We start from the raw sequence: 21,932 nt of genomic DNA on the forward strand, positions 1-21,932 counted from the left end.
AGATGCTCAGCTATAAAAGGCCCATTACTGTCAAATTATCATCAAAGGTTATACAACCTGTATTGATTTGGAAGAAGGTGGTAAAGAACTGTACACCAGTATATTAACTTAAATATCACTGATTAAGCAACTGTTCAGTAGAAGTCTCTTAAAGACATTATAGATGTATACATTAGTCTTACTGCTCACAGAAGAAAAAACCCACATAGATTGTGTTATTTATTAATTAATTGAATTTTAGTAGATTTCCAGAATCAGTTGGGACTTTTGGTAAAAACTGCCAGCAAAATCCCGTTGGCGTCGGCACTTTGGTCCATTTATAACAAACGTGTGCTGAGGAAGGCTCGTGTTATTAGTAATTGTTTTAACCATCCACTTCGCAGTGAGTTTGACTTGTTGCCCTTTGGCCGTCGTTTTAGAGTACCTGTGAGGAAGTCCAAAAGTCCATTCATCCCTGCTGCAACCAGTCTCCTTAATGGCAAATAACTGTCTTGTGGCTTTTTATTATAGTTTTGTTTACTCTTATTGTTGCCCTGCTGCTAAACAAATTTCCCTTTGTGGGACAATAAAGTATTTGAATGGAATTGAAAACTGATAATTTAAATATTTCTAGAGTAGGCTTAACATCATTCTTCCTGATGTCCAAGAACAACATCGATATGCTGGTCCAGTGGTTGTTATTGGGACCTGACGTCTCCAAAAATGTTGGAGTAGTTTTGCCATTAGGCTCTTGACAACCAGATGCCACTACATTCATGCCTTAAAGAAAAAGGTGTGTTTGGTGACACTGAAACAGTCGGATTTAAAAATGTTACTTGCTTTGCTTCATCATTTCTGCACGAAATTTAATTCAAAATACATTCAGGGATACCCGACTGTCGGTCAACATCACTATTCATGATGTACTGAAGCACAGGGACCATGAATATAAATAAATATGCTTTTTAAAATAAGTTAATTATGAGTTAATGATACGTGTTACTTAATTATGCATTTAATAAATTATTTCCACTTTTATTTAATTAATGACACCTTTAATTCTTTACTTATTTGATGATGTATTTATTCATATCAATTTTGTACTTTTAGCCCTCCATAAACCAATCAACTCTTTGAATTTATTTAAAAGATTACAAGATTTCAAAAAATAGTTTAGAATAATTGTAAAGACACAATTTGAGCAAAAGCCATAATACGGTTATGAGAAAACATCAAACTTTTAGAAAATAAAACTACTTTGTAAAACAAGTAACATTTGTAAAACCACTGTTTTTGATGAACAGTGGTTCTTCATCCACTGACTGAGAGGCTACATCAAGGCCCAGAAGAAATAATAAAACATTTGATAAACTGGACGTAAGGAATAATAATAATGGATTGGATTTCTATAGCGCTTTTCAAGGCACCCAAAGCGCTTTACAATGCCACTATTCATTCACTCTCACATTCATACACTGGTGGAGGCAAGCTACAGTTGTAGCCACAGCTGCCCTGGGGCAGACTGACAGAAGCGAGGCTGCCATATCGTGCCATCGGCCCCTCTGGCCAAGACCAGTAGGCAAGTAGGGTAAAGTGTCTTGCCCAGGGACACAACAACCAGGACAGAGAGCCCTGGGAACGAACCGGCGACCTTCCGGTTACAGATGCGATTCCCAACCCCCTGAGCCACGGTCACCTGTTAGCAAATTCCACACATTTTGAATGAAAAATGATTTGTAAGTATTTATTTGTATTGATTTGATTTGATTTGATTTGATATACCTTTATTAGTCCCACAAGGGGAAATTTCATAAGGCTGCCGACCTATTGCACGCAATGGCGGCACCATCTTACCCTCCGACCATACATACATTACACAAACATCACATTGGGGAGACAGGTCAGAGAGGTATAACAATGGAACATGCACCACATGAGGAAGGATAAGGAGAAAAAAATAACTCCTCCCAGACTGAGCTCCAACAGGGAGATCAGTTTGAGAACAGAAAAAAACACCTCTGCACATGAAAAAACTCTTAATACACCAAAGAAACACATGACAAGCAACAGGGGTGAGTAAAGGGTGAGAGACAGCTGATTTAGACAGTACATCCGGGGGTGCGTGCGCTGGTCTCCTTGATCCACCGTCAGCATCGGAAGGGAATAAGCGTCGAAGGCGTTTGGAAAGGGAGGGGGGGATGAGTGTGTGCATATCAGTGTATATGTATGTGTGTGTGTGTCCAGAGTTCAGCTGAGACAGTGTCCTTCACCCTGCCAGGCTAAGTAAACAGTCTTCCAGCCAACCTAGGTGGCCTTGTAGGGAATGGGAAGGAACAGACTCAACACAGTCGTTATCAGGGTGTTGTTGTTCAGCTCCAGCCTTGCGACCGCAGCTGGCACCAAAGGGGTCTCCGCATAAGTGATGGTGGTTTTTACTTTAGTGCGAACAGCTCATTTGAATTTCAAAGCAGTTCTACAGTCCAACACTGGTCTCTCAATCTCCCGTTGGATAGCCGCAAGCTTCGCCATACTTGCGTTCTGTGATGTTGTCATTTCTTGTGCTCAAGGAGCCGATTCTGAGAACTCACGGCAATGTGCCTCCCCGAGATGTCATCCAATTTGCGCCCAGAGATGTTATTCCGAGCGAGCCCTTCCGAGATGTATCCAGTATCCATGTATCCTGAGTATTCACAGCAGCCATAGCCTCTCCAAGATCTTATCCGTGCTGACTCAATGAGCCCATTTTGAGAAACTCACGCCTCTCCCATCGTTCCAATCCCAGCGGGCAGCCTTGTGGGGGTTTGAACAGCCGGTTCTGCTTTCTTAATTCTTCAATAAGTCAGGACCAAGCCAGCTCCGATCAGCCAGAACCCTGTTACCATGGTTCCTGTTACCATGGTTCCGAATGCACTCGCTCCCGCTGCTGAACCAGCACCACTGATACTCTCTGAGCATGATGTGAGGAAAGCTCTGAGGGCAACAAACTGCAGGAAGGCAGCGGGACCAGATAGCATACCGGGACGTGTGCTAAGAGTATGTGCAGATCAGCTGACCACAGTTTTCACCAGCATCTTCAATGCCTCTCTGGCCCAGCAGGTAGTCCCCACCTGCTTTAAAACATCAGTGATTGTTCCGATCCCGAAGAACACTCGCCCAGCCAGTCTAAATGATTATCGCCCAGTAGCCCTAACATCTGTAGTGATGAAGGGTTTTGAGAGGCTCATGAAACCCTTCATCAGTTCCTTCCTCCCTCCTGACTTCGACTCACTGCAGTTTGCATATCGGACAAATAGATCTACCGGAGACGCTGTAGCACAGGTCCTGCATACCACACTGAGCCATCTAGATGAGGGATGTGGAAATTATGCGAGAATGCTGTTCATAGATTACAGCTCAGCTTTCAACACCATAGTGCCCCACACCCTCTCGGGTAACCTCCAAGATCTGGGATGTAGTACATCTTTGTGCAGGTGGATTTATAGCTTCCTGACCGCGAGGCCACAGTCAGTGAGAATAGGGGATGTGTACTCCCATACACTCTCACTGAACATAGGGGCTCCCCAGGGATGTGTACTGAGCCCCCTTCTCTACTCCCTTTACACCGCGGACTGCACGGCCAGACACCCCACTAATTCCATTGTGAAGTTTGCTGACGACACAGTGGTGGTGGGACTCATCTCCAGGAATGACGAGAGGGCCTACCGGAGTGAGGTGGATGGACTAGCAAAGTGGTGTGAGGCAAATCACCTCTCCTTGAACATCAGCAAAACAAAGGAGATGGTGATCGACTTTAGAAGACAGAAAGGTGATAAAACTCACACCCCAATTCAGATCAATGGAACCCCCGTGGAGAGAGTCTCCAACTTCAAATACCTCGGTGTTCACATCAACGAGGACCTCACTTGGAGCACACATACGGAATTCCTTATTAGTAAAGGCAGACAGCGCCTCTATCACCTGAGGCGTCTAAAGAGGTTTAAGATCTCCAAGAATATACAGAGGAGATTCTACACTGGTGTCATTGAGAGCATTTTGTGCAACAACATCATGGTGTGGTACGGAAACTGCACAGTACAGCAACAGAAAGCCCTGCAGAGGGTTGTGCGCACAGCTGAACGCACTATGTGAACACCTCTACCAGCACTGCAGGACATCTACGCTGAAAGGTGCAGATCCCGGGCCATCAGGATCACTAGGGACTCCAGCCATCCCGCCCATAAACTGTTCAGGCTGCTGAGGTCAGGGAAACGCCTCTGTAGCCTGAAAACAAGAACAGAAAGGTTCAGGAGGAGTTTCTACCCACAAACAGTGAGACTCCTCAACCAAAAACGCAAACCGGATAATATGCTGGACAATCTCACACATAGTACATAATTCGCACTTTACTTTCTTCTTTCCTGAACCTTATCTTATCTTATCTTATCATATTATATACATTTGTACTTGTGTAAATATGTATATTTTTATAGTTTTTCAAATCATTACAGTGCAATACTTTGCACGATTATGGATATACTTATAATCACAAACACATGGCTGTTACACCTGTTACACTTTTTTATATATATTATACAGGATATTATACACTTTTACATTTTTATATATGATTCTTACTCCTTAGTTTAGGTAAAAGTTTTTCTAGTATGTTTCTCACAGTCGGGGGGAGTATTTTTTAGCCAGGAAAAACATTTCACTGTATGTTGTACTAGCTATAACTACATGTGACAAATAAATAAAGAATGAGAATGAATGAATAGGTAGATATCTTCAGCACTCAGGCTCACCCGAGCCCAAACTTCTCGTTGAGAAAGGGGTGTCAATTGCATTTAGGGACCAGTTGATCCAATCCATATTTCTTCTTTTAGGTTTTAGAGAACAGACTGTGAGAGAGTGTTCCAGGGAAAAGTAATACAAAAAACACGAGACTAGACAAGACACCGATTAACACTGACAAATACTGTGAAAGGTGTCAAATTTAGATGGGCATCAGATTTGGATTAGTCATTTCCACAAGGCATTTAACAGGAACAATGCTGATAGAAGCTGAGACCAAGTATGTTTGGGTAAGAACCCATCAGAATAAAATATCCCCACGCCCTCATTAGCTGTTTATTCCCCTTTTCAGTGGCTAAATGGTTAAAGAGACACTTGTAGTGTGTGGTCATCCTGGTGTGGTCGTTTTAGATGTTGTGGATGGTCATTTAGAAGCTTTATTCCTTAGACTGTGTTACCACATTTAGACTCATCACAGCTGAACAATCAAGCTGCATTTTAATGGCATTTACACAGTCATGTTAGCTAAGAATCTAACTATGGCTTGGGCAGTCTATGAGTCAGTTAGAGAGTCTGTCAGTCAACAAGCAAATCAGAAAGCAAGTTATATACTGGAGCCCACGGACAAATAAGCAAGTGAGTCAAAGAGACGGTCAGCCAGCAAGGGATCAGCAGCAATAGATAGAACTGGCATGAACCCAGTTTGAGCTCCCTGTGGAGGTGCTGTGGTGAATCACCTCCCTGCCTCACTGAACCTGGCTGCTTCACTGGCCTGGAATCAATATTTCACATCACTGTTTCACCGAGCCAAAAACATTTTGGCAAAATGAGAAGTGTTGTGTTAGGTTAAGTAGGACAAAATGAAAAGTATTCAATATGGGTCTATTCTATCTCAGCATGCACCAAGAAACCAGCAAAAAGGTCTCCGCAAGCTTAGATACTTTCACTCATTATGTTTCCACATGATTCATTCTGCAGTTACTTCGACTTTGGAGGATGGAAAAAGGGAAAACTCAAAGTGGCATCATGTATTGCTTTAAACACTATGTACAGAATTCAGACGACTCAAAATCTCCCCTGGAAACCTTTTTCTCCAAAGCTTCCCTCTTTAGATAGATGATTCCAAATGACATGTAAAGACACAGTGACCTTGTCAAGCAAACGATCACAGGAAGTGGAAGAAAGTGCTTTTAGCTACAGCGATGGTAAAATGAAATAATAAGCTAAAGCTCTTTTTGTGTATTCTCTCTATATATGTGTATGTTCAGTTGTGTTATTAGAGACTTCTTACATTTTCCCCTCTGCTCATCAATTAAAATGCACAGCAGAACACAAAACAACAACAATAATAATTCGCAAATGCTCTTCCTTTGTTGTTTTCTAAAAATAGCACAGGAGCACAGACTTTACCTTTAGTATGCTTGCTGGCAAGGTTAGTTTGAAAGTGAAAAACAGCTCACAAAAAAGCTGAAGGAATCTGTGAGGTTATGAGAATAATTGCTGCAGACGGTGTTGTTTTCCCGTACTATGTGGATTGCTTACATCATTTCAGGGTTAGGAATGGAACAAATGGAAACAATCCTGCACCCAGTGCATGCAAGAAGGTGACAGACTCATATGCAAGTACATCACATGTGCAAGTACATTGGTACAGCACATGTGAGTGAAATTCTTGTGTGCGAGCTTCACAAGCAACAGAGTTGTGCAAAATACAATAATGTAAACAAGCAAAATACAAGAATGGCTGCATCTGAAACTAATAAATATATGTACAATATATAATAGTATATGCATTTCTGGATGTGTATACTAAATATTTTTCTACGTGTGTGTGTGTGTGTGTGTGTGTGTGTACACATATTTTACAAATTAAATAGAGTAAACAATAAATAAAATATATAAAATAAAATATACAGAGTGAGACATGTGCAAAACAGTGGCGTTACTGTACAGTATGGAGTGCATAATGTTAAAGTTCCAGTAGTGAAGCTGAGGTGTCTATGACGTGTTCAGCAGTCTGATGGCCTGATGGAAGAAGCTGTCTCTCAGTCTGCTGGTTCAGGACCGGATGCTGCAGAACCTCCTTCCTGATGGAAGTAGTCTGAACAGTTTATGGCTGGGGTGACTGGAGTCCTTGATGATCCTCCCCGCTTTCCTCAGGCAGCGCTTCCTGTAGATGTCTTGGAGGGAGGGAAGCTCACCTCCAATTATCCGTTCAGAGCACCGCACTACTCGCTGGAGAGCTTTGCAGTTGTAGGCGGTGCTGTTGCCATACCAGGTGGTGATGCATCCAGTGAGGATGCTCTCAATGGCACAGTGATAGAAGGTCCTGAGGATGCGGGGGCTCATGCCGAATCTTTTCAGTCTCCTGAGAAAGAAGAGGCGCTGCTGCGCCTTCTTCACTGTTTTGTTTGTGTGTACTGACCACGTAAGATCCTCAGCCAGATGTACGCCAAGGAACCGGAAGCTGCTCACTCTCTCCACAGCAGCGCCGTTGATGGTGATGGGGGTGTGTACTTCTCTGCACCTCCGGAAGTCCACTATCAACTCCTTTGTCTTTGCGACGTTGAGGGTGAGATGGTTGTCTTGACACCAGTGGGTCAGGGCGCTGACCTCCTCCCTGTAAGCCGTCTCATCACCGTTGGTGATAAGACCCACCACTGTAGTGTCGTCCGCAAACTTCACAATGATGTTGGAGCTGTTAGTGGCTGTGCAGTCGTAGGTGTAGAGTGAGTACAGGAGAGGGCTCAGTACACACCCCTGTGGAGCACCAGTGTTCAGTGTGATGGGGGATGAGGTGATGCTGCCCAGTCTGACCACTTGGCGTCTGTCAGACAGGAAGCTAAGGATCCAGCTGCAGAGGGAGCTGCTCAGTCCTAGATCCTGCAGTTTCCTGTCCAGCTTCGAGGGAACGATGGTATTGAATGCTGAGCTGTAATCTACAAACAGCATCCTCACATACGTGTCTCTCTTCTCCAGGTGTGACAGGGCAGTGTGTAGTGTCAGGGCTATGGCATCATCAGTGGACCTGTTGTGGCGGTATGCGAACTGTAGAGGGTCCAGTGAGTCGGGTAGTGCAGAGCAGATGAAGTCCCTGACCAGCTTCTCGAAGCATTTGCTTACGATGGGGGTCAGGGCTACAGGTCGCCAGTCGTTCAATGAGGAGATGGTGGAGGATTTGGGTACAGGGACGACGGTGGCCATTTTGAAGCAGGCTGGGACTACAGACAGAGAGAGGGAAAGGTTGAAGATGTGTGTGAACACTCCAGCCAGCTGAGCCGCGCATGACTTGAGGACGCGGCCGGGAATCCCGTCCGGACCAGTAGCTTTGCGTGCGTTCACCTTCCTGAAGCACCTCCGCACATCCTCCTCAGACACAGTGTGCGCACTGACGTCATCCGCGGTGCGCACACTGTCCGGTCTCATGGTGTTATAAGTTATAAGTTATAAGCTTCCTATTTTACTTTTACTAGCTGTGGCTGTGGTGGCTGTGGCTCAGGTGGTAGAGCAGATCAGCTACTGATCGGAAGGTTGGTGGTTTGATCCTAGACTTCCCCAATCTGCATGTCAAGTGTCCTTGGGCAAGATACTAACCCCAAAACTGCCCTCCGATGCGTTCATCGGAGTGTGGCTGTGGGTGAATGTAGATTAGTTTGCACTTGTGTTTAGAAGTGAATGGGTGAATGAGGCATGTTGTATAGAGCGCTTTGAGTACTCTGGGAGAGTAGAAAAGCGCTATATAAGAATCAGTCCATTTAGCTCTAAATTTTAGACACAGCCAACTAGGAGTACCGTCATCTTTTGCTACAGTATTTAAATCTTACTTACAATAAATAAATAAATGAATGAACATCCTCCAAGTAAAATAAAACATAATTTAAGCTTAATTTAACACTTACTTTGATTTTGTGCACATATACTGGAGCATGGGTAGAGAATGGACACAAACACAGTGAGAACATGGACTCAATCGGTAAATATACATGTGAACTGTCTAATTAAACTAAGCCCTAAATATGTATTTTGCTAGTTTTTTCTTTTTGCCAGACTCTCCAAATTGACCAGCAGATAAAAAAAAAAAGGTTTTTGTTTTTCTTCTTCTTGTATTGTGGTTTCCATGTAAAAGAAAAAAAATGAAATTAACTTTTGGGCAAACCTCCGATTTACTGGACACAACTGGCAGTCTTTATAACTTATGAAGGACTATGATGACTACAAGATGTTGCTTCAGAGATTTCATATGAACATGGTGCAGTGCTGATAGTGTGGCTGATCTTTTCTTTTACCTGATAGAATCATATCTATGGTACATGTGCCTTCCCTTATTGTTTGTGTTCTCTCAGATAAGCAAACTGAAAAATGGCTTTGGAAATCCCACACGAAACAATGGAAAGCAGCACAACAGCAAATCAATAATGTATGAATAACAATCTCTGTGCTGTTTTGTACGTGGCTTGATCACCAGATTCTGGGGGGACTAGAGCGTAATAATTCAGAGTCAGTTCAGCAGATTTTGAAGTGCATCTGGAAGACGTCACAACTAACACTAAAGAAATGATCCTATGCAGCTGTGCAGGGTGGTGTGCAGTGACCCATCATTGTTGGGTTATATCCAGAAGGAGGTCATCATGACCTAATCAAGCAGCCCTGCCTCACTGCATTATACTGCTGCTGTATTTGGTTGTAAAAATAGCAGGCTGTCTTTTATCAATGCTTCTTGGGTCTTCAATAGGGAGTTCGGCCAACAACTACTTTGGATTTGAATCTTTTGAATTCTATTATTGCTACTTTTCCTTTCCTTTAGGTTGTGTATATAACGCAGGTTGTGAGTTACAAATAAATGCTGTATTGCACACATGAGCTATGTTAGATATCCTCAGAGTTTTTCAGTTTTGTTCAGTTTAGGTTGTGCAATTTTCCCTACTCTATGAATTGAAACATAATCCCAAAGCACAATATTTTTATTCTGGACAGATGGCAAGTGTTTTTTAATCAACTGTTGCTCCATTTTCATCTGAAAAACACTCAACTTCTCCTATAAAACTACTTTTGCTTTGCAAACTTCAAGTGTTATTATTTTGCACTCATTGAGCCATAAATACTGCACTGTGAAACGGAGAATTGCATCTCACCTGTCAGTTAAACCTTCCTGTTAGCTGAACTCTGCTTAAGCTAAACTCCTGTTAACAGTCATTATAAAGAGTTCTAAAGGGGTAGATATCAAGTGACTTTGTTTCAGACCCTTAGTTGCCCTGCTGAAATTAGGAGTTAAAAGATACATGCAACTAAAACATGACAACACACTCTGCTAGATCAGGGGTGGGCAAACTTTTAGATTCGTGGGCCACATTGAGTTCTAACATTTGACAAAGGGGCCGGAACAGGATCAGATAGAGGGCATGCTTTGAAAACATCACTTCATTGGGGGAAAAATACACATCTTGGGATATGGAGAAAACATGTGCTTTAATTTCCAATGAAAATGAAGAAAAGCGTTACAATAAAATCTCTGACTTCGAAATGAGTCTTTAAACACTGAAAATCAAATAAATGAACATTTTTATTTTAAAGCACTGAAGGTTCTGTTATCCTTCAGGATATCACCATCACTCTCCTTCTGACTCTCTCTTTTTTTTTTTCTCAAAAATGGTAGGAGATGCAGATGTACTTGTCCTGTTCCTTTTATTCATTTTGTTTCCCCGGTGCCAAAAGTCAACAACGACCAGTGCAAGAACAAAACAATTGCAGCAAGTCAGTCTGTGAAGCGTTATATTTGATCTGCGCGCACTGTTCATTTTAACAACGTGCGTATCACGGAGAGACACACATTTTAATGGGAGCAGTGTTGTTGGTCTCCTTTTTTAGCCAGCGCATCAAAGTCTGGAGTTAGTTTTGTTGTGGCGATTCTCAGGATGGATCTGAGGTGTAGGTCTGTTAACTTGGATCTGTGGCTGGCTTTGTTGATGTTGATGTTCATGACGCTGAATGTCCGTTCACACACGAAGGTAGAGCCGAACAAAGCCAACATCATCTGCGCTTTTCGCCTTAGATTTGGAAACGCGGCATCATTGAGTGAAGCATAGAAGTCATTTAGTTTCAGAGAGCTGAACTTCTCTTTTAAGGCAGGGTCGGACTGAAGGTCGATGAGTTTGAGCTGAAGCTCCTCTGGAGCTGTTTCGGGGTCTTGTGACAGAGGAAAGGCCACCAATTGGAGTGACTTGTCAATTTTATCGAAATCCAAAAACCGACGGCAGAATTCTCCGTGCAGTGCATCCAGTGACTCACTGTATTTCTTTACTTTTGCTCCGGCCTCTTTCAGCGTGGCTAGTGTAGGAAAATGAGTGAATGACTTGTTCAAAATCTGCCTAGAGAATAAAGCCAGCTTGGATTTGAAGGCTTTCCCGTTTGTGTGCATGTCATGCACAAACAGCTCCTTCCCCTGCAGTTTCACGTTGAGCTCATTCAAGTGTGAAAATACGTCCGTAGCAAACGCAAAGTCACACATCCAGCTGTTGTTGCTCAGCTCAGGAAATTCATCAGTCTTCCCCTGCCGCTCCAAAAACACGCCAATCTCCTCTTTGAGCTCCCACACTCGTTGAAACACTTCGCCCAAACTCAACCAGCGAACACAGGAGTGATAAAGCAGGTCCTGGTGATCCGCATCAGTTTCCTCCAGGAACGCAATGAACTGACGGTGCTGAAGTTGACGAGTTTCACCACAGGATTCACAACATGATTCAGCTGTAACACCGATTTACATAGAGATTCCTGGTGGAGGATGCAGTGGAGGAAAATGACATCCTGGTCAGGGTTTTCATCTTTCACTTTATTCTGGATTCTCCTGAGCAGGCCAACGTTTTTTCCCGTTAAATTCGGAGATCCATCTGTGGTGACGTTAACAAGCTTACTCCAGGGAAGCTTCATGTTTTCGATGGCAGCAGACACTCGTTCAAACAAGTCCTCTCCCCGTGTTTGTCCTTTCAGAGACTCCATTGTCAAAAACTCCTCCGTTATTTCAAAAGTTTTGTTGATTCCTCGGATAAAAATGAGGAGCTGAGCAGTGTCTTTGACATCGTTGCTTTCATCCAGTGCTAAAGAATAAAAAGTGAATGACTTCGCCTTTTTGTTTAATATGCTGGTGATATCTTCATCTATTAGTTCTACACGGCTAGTCACTGTCCGCCGTGATAAACTGATTTTCTCAAATTTGTCATTCGTCTCCGGGCACAAAATACAGTGGGGCAAAAAAGTATTTAGTCAGCCATCGATTGTGCAAGTTCCCCCACCTAAAATGATGACAGAGGTCAGTAATTTGCACCAGAGGTACACTTCAACTGTGAGAGACAGAATGTGAAAAAAAAAAATCCATGAATCCACATGGTAGGATTTGTAAAGAATTTATTCGTAAATCAGGGTGGAAAATAAGTATTTAGTCAATAACAAAAATACAACTCAATACTTTGTAACATAACCTTTGTTGGCAATAACAGAGGTCAATCGATTACTATAGGTCTTTACCAGGTTTGCACACACAGTAGCTGGTATTTTGGCCCATTCCTCCATACAGATCTTCTCGAGAGCAGTGATGTTTTGGGGCTGTCGCCGAGCAACACGGACTTTCAACTCCCGCCACAGATTTTCTATGGGGTTGAGGTCTGGAGACTGGCTAGGCCACTCCAGGACTTTCAAATGCTTCTTACGGAGCCACTCCTTTGTTGCCCGGGCGGTGTGTTTTGGATCATTGTCATGTTGGAAGACCCAGCCTCGTTTCATCTTCAAAGTTCTCACTGATGGAAGGAGGTTTTGACTCAAAATCTCACGATACATGGCCCCATTCATTCTGTCCTTAACACGGATCAGTCGTCCTGTCCCCTTGGCAGAAAAACAGCCCCATAGCATGATGTTTCCACCCCCATGCTTCACAGTAGGTATGGTGTTCTTGGGATGCAACTCAGTATTCTTCTTCCTCCAAACACGACGAGTTGAGTTTATACCAAAAAGTTCTAGTTTGGTTTCATCTGACCACATGACATTCTCCCAATCCTCTGCTGTATCATCCATGTGCTCTCTGGCAAACTTCAGACGGGCCTGGACATGCACTGGCTTCAGCAACGGAACACGTCTGGCACTGCGGGATTTGATTCCCTGCCGTTGTAGTGTGTTACTGATGGTGACCTTTGTTACTTTGGTCCCAGCTCTCTGCAGGTCATTCACCAGGTCCCCCCGTGTGGTTCTGGGATCTTTGCTCACCGTTCTCATGATCATTTTGACCCCACGGGATGAGATCTTGCGTGGAGCCCCAGATCCAGGGAGATTATCAGTGGTCTTGTATGTCTTCCATTTTCTGATGATTGCTCCCACAGTTGATTTTTTCACACCAAGCTGCTTGCCTATTGTAGATTCACTCTTCCCAGTCTGGTGCAGGTCTACAATACTTTTCCTGGTGTCCTTCGAAAGCTCTTTGGTCTTGGCCATGGCGGAGTTTGGAGTCTGACTGTTTGAGGCTGTGGACAGGTGTCTTTTATACAGATGATGAGTTCAAACAGGTGCCATTCATACAGGTAACGAGTGGGGGACAGAAAAGCTTCTTACAGAAGACGTTACAGGTCTGTGAGAGCCAGAGATTTTCCTTGTTTGAGGTGACCAAATACTTATTTTCCACCCTGATTTACGAATAAATTCTTTACAAATCCTACCATGTGAATTCATGGATTTTTTTTTCACATTCTGTCTCTCACAGTTGAAGTGTACCTCTGGTGCAAATTACTGACCTCTGTCATCATTTTAAGTGGGGGAACTTGCACAATCGGTGGCTGACTAAATACTTTTTTGCCCCACTGTATCTGCTGTCTCTACCATACATTCTTTTAAAAACTCGCCCTCAGACAGTGGTTTGCTGGCCTTTGCTATTTTGAATGAAAGCATAAAACTGGCCTTGGTACTTGACTCTTGAATGGCAGTTTGACTTTGCTGAGCCTTCAAATTAGCTGCCAACTTCTCAGCAGCAGCTTCCCGTTCTTTTGTTGAGAGCTTGCTAGCATAATTAGCGTGCTTTGTGGCAAAGTGACGGCTAATATTATACTGTTTAAAAACCGCCACAGTTTCTTGGCATATCAGGCAAACAGCAGATGATCGGTGTTGAGTGAAAAAATATTTAGTTGTCCACTCCTTTTTGAACACTCGACATTCTCTGTCCACTTTCCTTTTCTTGGGTACGCTCATCTTCATAGAGGGTCGGTGGGTCACAGGGTAAAGTGCAAACGTGGAGTAATAGGCCTGCGCTTCACCTCAAGAAAGCCAATATATCTAGAGTGCGCCATCTAGTGAGGAAACATCAGAATTGCAGGGGAAATAAAACATTAACAAGGTTAATTTATTAAATTTTTTTCAAGTTTGGCGGGCCGGATCAAAACGTTTAACGGGCCGCATGTGGCCCCCGGGCCGTAGTTTGCCCATGCTTGTGCTAGATAGTCAGTGTTTTGTGGTACTTAAGAGGGAAGTGTTAGAGCTACAGCGAGATTTTTAATGAGGATGTCTTTCTTCCACAGCAGAACACAGGTGCTGTCTGCAGCCCTTTTCAGACATGACACGCTCAGAATAGTTTACTAATTATTGGATTCTACTAGAGCATCACTACTGCATCATTCATAGTTTAAAATATTTTCTTTCTTACACAGGATCTTGGCACAGCCTCTCATCCTGTATTTGAAACAATCTACCTTCCCTTGCCTTTAAGCCAGCTTTCAGACAGAGCTTTTGTGATCGCAGTCAGAGCTGAGTGTCCATGAGAGGTCCATGTAATGATGGCGGTTTCTTAGTGACATCATACAGAGTCAAGAACAGAAAAAACTAGAGCAGTTTGAAAACTTTGGCAAAACAGTAGATGTAGGATGAACACAGTGGTGCAGCATGGCAACTCAAAGCCCTGAGAAAAACAATCTTTCATGGTTTTACTTTTATTGACAAAGAATGATGAAAAATAGAAAATGAAGTCAAAGGCACATCCTCCATCCTGAGGTAATTAACAGTTTGCAACAGTGAAATCACAGTTAAAGCTGCGTACTTTTATATACAGAGTAGATTATTGTAAAATAGTTCAGTAGATATGCAGATTTTTTTGTCCTGTATCACTGCATCTGTGCTTTTCTGCGGCTTCTAGCTGGAAGCTGATTAATTATTCTCTGTGTGAAGGATGTTTTGGCCTAGAGTGATTGCTGCTCCTCTGTGGCACTCCTGTTCTCTAGATCACCTCGAGCCAAATGAGATGTGGTGGGGAGGAATAAAGGGTCAAAGCCCTCCATCTCTGCACCACCATCCCTTCCTTACGTCCCCTAACCCTCAGCAGCCTTGACAATCCAGAGCTGCGAGGAACAGTGGGCTCCCCTGGTACAGTTTCTTCTTAGAACTGTACCAGTTCTAAGAATGATTCCAGTATGACACAGGAATCTAGTAAATGTTAATATAGTTTACTGAATAATGTGATTTTTTTTAATGAATATTACTGAAATCCTGCTTTATTTCATGGTATTTCTTTCCCTATCTAAGAATTCAACACTAAAAGTGTCCTAGTATTACGTCCACAGACATCTGCTGGGCCGATTGTACAGCTGTCATTTGTTACTTTGCTCTTATCAGTTCTGGCTCAATGTTTCCAAGACGCAAGCGGATCACACTGTAGGCTGAGGAGGTTGTGTTCTAGTTTGCAGTTGTTAGTCATGTCAGATGCTCAGTAAACAGTCAGAGTTGCCCGCAGTGGTGATAGCAGCTTGTCAGGTCTTAGGCAATGCTAACTGCCCATGCAAAATGTTTTCAGAGCAGTCCAAAAGCCTTTATTTAAAGTTTTCCAGGATTTCAGTAAAGGTGCTAGAATTAAATGAATGTATTTATAACATCAATCACACATAGATTAACATTCCCCCTGTTTATATAGGTAAAAGCACATAAGACGACTTGGTTTGCATCTCTTTGCAGTCAGTTTATATGTCTCTCTCTTCTCTTTGTCTCTCTGTTTATGTGTTTCATTTGCATTTCTTTTAACACATTTCTGTCTCTGGTCTACTTTCTTCTCTTTTTGGTCATGTTTAGACTCAGTGACACCTTTTTTCTGACTCTTTCCAATCGCTTTTTGGGCTAATTTGCATTTTTTTTCTTTTTTCTGCCTTTTAGTGTTTGGTTTTGGTCTCTTTCTGGTCATTTTCACTTTCTTTGTAGTTGTCTGCCTCTCCTGGTTTAATCACAGCACTTTGTGTTTCTTTGTAGACAATTTCAAGTATATTTTTGGTCGTTTGAATTTCTTTCTAAAATTCACATGTTTAGAAACAGGTTTTCTGGGATTAGGTGTGTGGAGTATTTGAAACCCTCAGCCTGTGCAGCAGACACTTTCTTTTCCTTCAACCATTACAAGCTGAATCTCTACAATTTTGCTTCATTTTTGTCAATCTCATATTTCAAGTACAGTGGTCCCTCGCTGTAACGTGGTTCACCTTTCGCGGCCTCACTGTTTCACAAATTTTTTTTGTGCAATTTTGCTTTTTTGTGTTTGTTTGTTTGTTTTTTTACAGGGCATTGTGTTCTGCCTCCTGATCGGCTGTAGACCATTGTCAGTCACTCTCCTCCGTGCTGTGTCTCCCGTACAGAACAGAATGCGTTCAGCTTGTCACATTTACATAAATCTTCGATCGCTAGCAGTGTGACTCTGAAGTGCTGTACTTTATGTCTGCAAGTTTTCTCCCCAACAAACACAACAATGTCGACAAATGTTTTACACGGTCAAAGGCACCTGCGGTAGCACCCAAAAGGGAAAGATGCTACCATCACACAAAAAGTTGGACATCTGGACATGCTAAAAGAAGATAGAAGCTACCGTATTATAAGGTGCCTGAATATAAGGCACATTAAGCGATCAGAAATGTCAAACTTTCCCCAACTCATTCTTCTTGCTTCCGTACCATTGATTCATTAATGTTGAATTTTCTGGCAGATTTTTTTTTTAAATGTCTTTTTAGCTTGACTAAATAAAAACATAAAAGCTTTTAAAACGGTAAATGGTCTGTATTTGTATAGCGCTTTACTTGGTCCTAAGGACCCCAAAGCGCTTTACACTATACACAATCATCCACCCATTCACCCATTCACACACACGTGATGGCAAGCTACATGTAGCCACAGCCACCCTGGGGCGCACTGACAGAGGCGAGGCTGCCGGACATTGGCGCCACCGGGCCCTCTGACCACCACCAGTAGGCAACGGGTGAAATGTCTCGCCCAAGGACACAACGACCGAGACTGTCGGAGCCGGGGCTCGAACCGGCAACCTTCCGATTACAAGACGAACGCCCAACTCTTGAGCCACGATCGCTCCTAAAACCTACTCAACTGTCTATATACTGTACGTAGCAGGAGCTGTATGGGCTACATTTAGACTCTACTCCATCTAGACCATATGTTGGACAGAACCTGAAATACAGATGTGGGTGTAAAACAACAAGAAACCACATGTCGAGCAAAATAAACCAGTTGTGTATATATATATCATTCATTTTGAACACACTCGCACAAAATAATAAACAGAAAGAGCTAGCAGGATGACACAGTGTCATAGTTCTTGAGTAAAGCTAACACGAGGATTTCATTGAAATAGAAAAAAAAGATCAGAAGTTAAATTGCTTCTGAGAGTATTTGCAATAATCAGAATCTTTCTTCTAAAAAGTGTCTTGAAGTAGCACTTTCATTTACCACCTTCAACCCACAAGCACCTGCTGTTGCTGCAGAGATCGTGTTGTTTTTCTTTTTCAAATTCCTAACGGTGTTAGACTTATATGTATGTGCAGATTTGCAACAGTAACTAATTTTACGACTTCACTTTACAACTATTTTTCTTAGTTACCAAGTTGATACTGTAATTACTGCATTACTGCATTGTTGATACAGGGCAATCGTGGCTCAAGAGTTGGGAGTTCGCCTTGTAATCGGAAGGTTGCCGGTTCGAGCCCTGGCTTGGACAGTCTCGGTCGTTGTGTCCTTGGGCAAGACACTTCACCCGTTGCCTACTGGTGGTGGTCAGAGGGCCCGGTGGCGCCAGTGTCCGGCAGCCTCGCCTCTGTCAGTGCGCCCCAGGGTGGCTGTGGCTACAATGTAGCTTGCCATCACCAGTGTGTGAATGTGTGTGTGAATGGGTGGATGACTGGATATGTAAAGCACTTTGGGGTCCTTAGGGACTAGAAAAGCGCTATATAAATACAGGCCATTTACCATTTACTGTAGAGATTTGAAAAAACTTTAATCCTCACCTTAAGCTAAGGTTTAGCATTATCTTATCCAAGTCAGGCACCAAATATTATAATTAGGAGCCTTAAAGTAAAACTACAGCATTTTTTTCTTCTTGTATTGAGAAATACCTCAAATTAAAAAAAAAAAAAATAGATCTGTGATATGTCTAAGGAGCTTGGAAAGAAAGGTGACTGGACTTCTTTAAATTTCTTGAAGATGTTTCATCTGAAAAGCATCTTCAGTTCTAAGAGCAACTGGTGGAGAGAAGACAGATGGTTTGAAAGAGGAGTGAAAGAAGCCATCTATGTCCACTCTGAACGACCATCTTTGAACAGAGGCGGTGGCTTACAACACCAACTGTCTATCATCTATAATCCAGTTCTGAGATCCTTCCAAGATGCCTTAATGCCCACTCACATCCTGGGCCATTTGACCTCAGGAAGTCACATGGTAGGGTGGGGCCAGGCTTCACAATGGATTCACCCAAAACCTTGGCTGATTGTGACCCACACCCATTTTCACACCTTGGCTCCTGTGATTAGGTAGACAATCAATAAGGGGTCCATGACCCTCTTGTGGGGACACTCCCCTAGGGCTTAAATTCTTGGACTCTCCACCACTCGCTGCTCTTAGAACTGAAGAAGCTTCTCAGATGAAACGTCTTCAAGTAAACTTAAAGAAGTCCAGATGCTTTTCTTTCCAAGCTCCTTAGACTACGATGACCTGGATGACTGAAAACCTTCACAGAGTGAATGGTGTGATATGGTAAAAACAAAAAGTATTTAGCTCAAGGAAAGAACCACCATACTTGACAGTATACGTGAGCTTCATTGATGTCAGATTCAACTTTAAGAGAAAGAACATGGTGATTATTTAATTTGATTTGTTATTACATGTTTATGGACAAACTCTTTCTCACTAAGAGCCTTTTTTTAATGCTCCAGTTCTTGTATTTCCAAACATGAAAAGTCATTTTTTCATATGTGCTGTAGGCCTTAAACAAGCTCATAGGAAAGGATTTGTGTTCCTGTAGAGAGTTTTGGTCACGGGGAAGAAAATAGAATAGTAACAGTGTTTTTGTGCTTCTGTTTCTTATCTTTACAGGTACAAGAATATCATCCAGCTATGGACTGGCTGTCCTCCTCGTGGCGTGTGGTTTGGTGAGGAATGCCTTGTTATAATTTGAGGAACTGACATGGTTTGCACCCAGGTCTCTCTCTCTCTCTCACTCACTCTCTCTTTTTCTGTTTGCTCTCAAAGCGAATGAGAAAAAAAATGCCTGTTTTACTCCCTGCCCCTCTCCCCCCCCCCCCCCCCCCCCTTACCCCACACACATCTCTCCACCATATTGCGGACAGCACAGTTGCCCCCCCCCCCTCGTATCCTAGCCACTACTGCTCTTGCACCCAGCACATTGTTATTAGCCAATGTAAACACCAGTCACATTTAAAGCTGTCGGATTACCTTTTGTACAGACGTCATCCTGACACCACCTGAGGTGCAACGCTCCTATGTGACAACTGGACTCTGTATCTTGTTGGATAAATCTCATGGAAGAATGACTTTCTTATGGTTTCGCTGTTCCAGTTCATGCGTTCATTGCTCAAAAGCGAACAAAAAAAGGAGAGTCTATATTTGTGTAATATATATAATTCTAGATCTGTATCTATATCTGTTTTATTTGAAGCACCTAGAATTACTGTATGTGCTGTATACATAGCTACCACTCACCATATTGACCATGGAACTTCAATGTGAATAGGCACTCTTAGCCCTCTCGAAGAGATAATTTATATTCAAGTATGTGTTAATTTAGACTGTTACCATTAACCAACAGGTTAACGAAAGGTTAAATTTTCCAATTTTTCTTTCAGCTGTATCAGCCACCCAGCTTTCCATTGTGCATAATTTAACATCTTGTTAGTGATCCATCCGGGGATATGCATGCTTATCGGTCTGAAGGCTTAGAAGAGAGGATAACACATTAGTTGACCTACATGAGTCAAACATTTGGAGTTCAGTGTTACGATATTTTGAATTTAGCTTTATTTTAATGTGCTAACTTTGATGTGAAAAAAATGTCCCTATGTCATTTTAATTTGTATCGCATCCTTGGTAGGAATAAAAAAGGATGTCACAAGTTACGAGTCATTCAAAATTGTAATATGTGACCATTGGATGATTGATGTTAACTGACCTGGACCTTTGCTAAATGACATGCTTCAGATGCTGTGCACCTCCCTGCTATAATTACAGAGGATGAATGAGGATTTGCCCACTTTGGATGATGAGGATAGCTAGCATTTATTGGTTATGATTCCTAATGCATACAGTGACACACATACAGGTACAAGTCTGAGTGGCAGGGTGGTGACATGAGATCCAGTGACACAGAGAGTATACTCATTATGTGAAATACGTTTATTTTTTCTCTCTTAATCTCACATTAATATATTTTTAGCTTTATCTTCAGATGATATATCACAGAGTTTTTTATTCATGCATAGCATTTATTAAAAATATACCGCTTTGACAATCTGACACAAACAGAGGCAAAGGCGTGGTGGGGTTTCATAGTACACATAGCTTAGATCATTAGCATGACTGAGGATAACCTCCAAAAGAAAAACGGATTCTTTCCTTGTTAACTTTTGAGCTGAAAGGACATTGTGCACCAATGTTCCAATTTAAAGTGAAATATTTATGATTAAGCGAATAGCTGACAGATGTCTCAAGAAGGATACTGTAAATGAATGTTATCGACCATAAAATTCAGTGCCAGAGAGCACCAATCACCCTGCAACGAGATCAGTGCTTTATTTCCCATCTTTCTTCTTGCTTAGCCCAACTTTTACGGTGGTCAAAGATAAAGCATGATAATAGAAGTCATAATTTATTATATGGTGTAAGCTGGCTTTCATGCATAGTATATAAGGAGTGATCAAAAAATTCTGGGAATCCACCCCACACCCCCTAAAAAAATCAACTCTTGGCCATATCATTTAAAATTGGCCAACCTCTTGTTCAAGATCATCTTCTTGTGCACAGGTGGTATTTTTAGATCACCCTGTACATTTATCCCTGGCTTGCCTCTGCAATATGTGCTGATGTCCTTCAGTTTTATTAAAATCGGATTTTCAGTTTCAGGAAAAAGTTACAGGGAGGCAGATAATGCACGTAAAAAGCAAAGATTGTGTTGATGTGGGTGAAAAACTGGAAAGCAATAGCATTTCCCTGAGGCACCTCGCACCAATGCAGGACCAGACACACAGCATGTCATGGTGCACAACCTCATGAATGTCAAAAAAAAAAAAGATGAGCATGCTTCTTATTTCCCACCTCATCTGATCTGCTGCCTTCAAACTATTGGATCACAGCTGGAAACCCAGATCCCATCACCAGCGACGGCCGAGTCAAGTTGCTGTTTGGTCACCGTGCAAGTTTGAGGTCCACGGTGAAATCACAGGATGTACACGTCATGTGGTAAAAGAAAAAACTTCCAGGGAGTGATCTAAAAATAGCAGCTATGCTGGAAGCTGTCTGGACATTACTGAGAAGATGATGTTGAATGAGAGATCAGAGATGTTTAAATCAGGCAGGGTTTTCAATTATTATGGACCTGATCTCAGGGCGTTTTGATCACAGGCATACAGCATTTTGAAATGATTACTGTGTATGTCCCAAAAAAGGTAAATGTTCACTTCACTTTGAGCTTTCATTCTGCTTTGCAGTCAAAGCTAAATCATATTCTCCCTTGTATAGATGCATTTCCAATAACAGTTGTGTGAAAACTTGTTGATCCAGCTCGGAGCTTCAAAGGCTGACAGAATGTGTCGTGCTTTGGGATAAGAGCAGAGACATCTTCTGATCAGAAGCATCAAGGCTGGGTACAAGATGTGCGGGCGATGGAG

The 21,932-nt window shown here is 42.4% G+C and overlaps 1 protein-coding gene and 1 pseudogene across 1 annotated transcript in view; one reads left to right on the forward strand and one right to left on the reverse strand.

Moving 5' to 3' along the window:
• vstm2a (V-set and transmembrane domain containing 2A) overlaps positions 1–19,325 on the forward strand; it is a 113,810-nt gene extending 94,485 nt beyond the window's left edge. Inside the window, exon 5 of the mRNA XM_085286192.1 lies at positions 19,126–19,325. Coding sequence (XP_085142318.1) covers positions 19,126–19,202 — 77 coding nt within the window. The 3' untranslated portion in view covers positions 19,203–19,325. The remainder of the gene's footprint in view (positions 1–19,125) is intronic.
• On the reverse strand, positions 10,583–11,745 carry LOC146566646 (general transcription factor II-I repeat domain-containing protein 2A-like; annotated as a pseudogene).
• Positions 19,326–21,932: the final 2,607 nt, after the last annotated feature.

This window comes from Mchenga conophoros, linkage group LG9, assembly GCF_057382185.1.
Source record: "Mchenga conophoros isolate Kocher_MC1m ecotype Shallow Benthic linkage group LG9, M_conophoros_male_GT1.1, whole genome shotgun sequence".
Taxonomy (NCBI): domain Eukaryota; kingdom Metazoa; phylum Chordata; class Actinopteri; order Cichliformes; family Cichlidae; genus Mchenga; species Mchenga conophoros.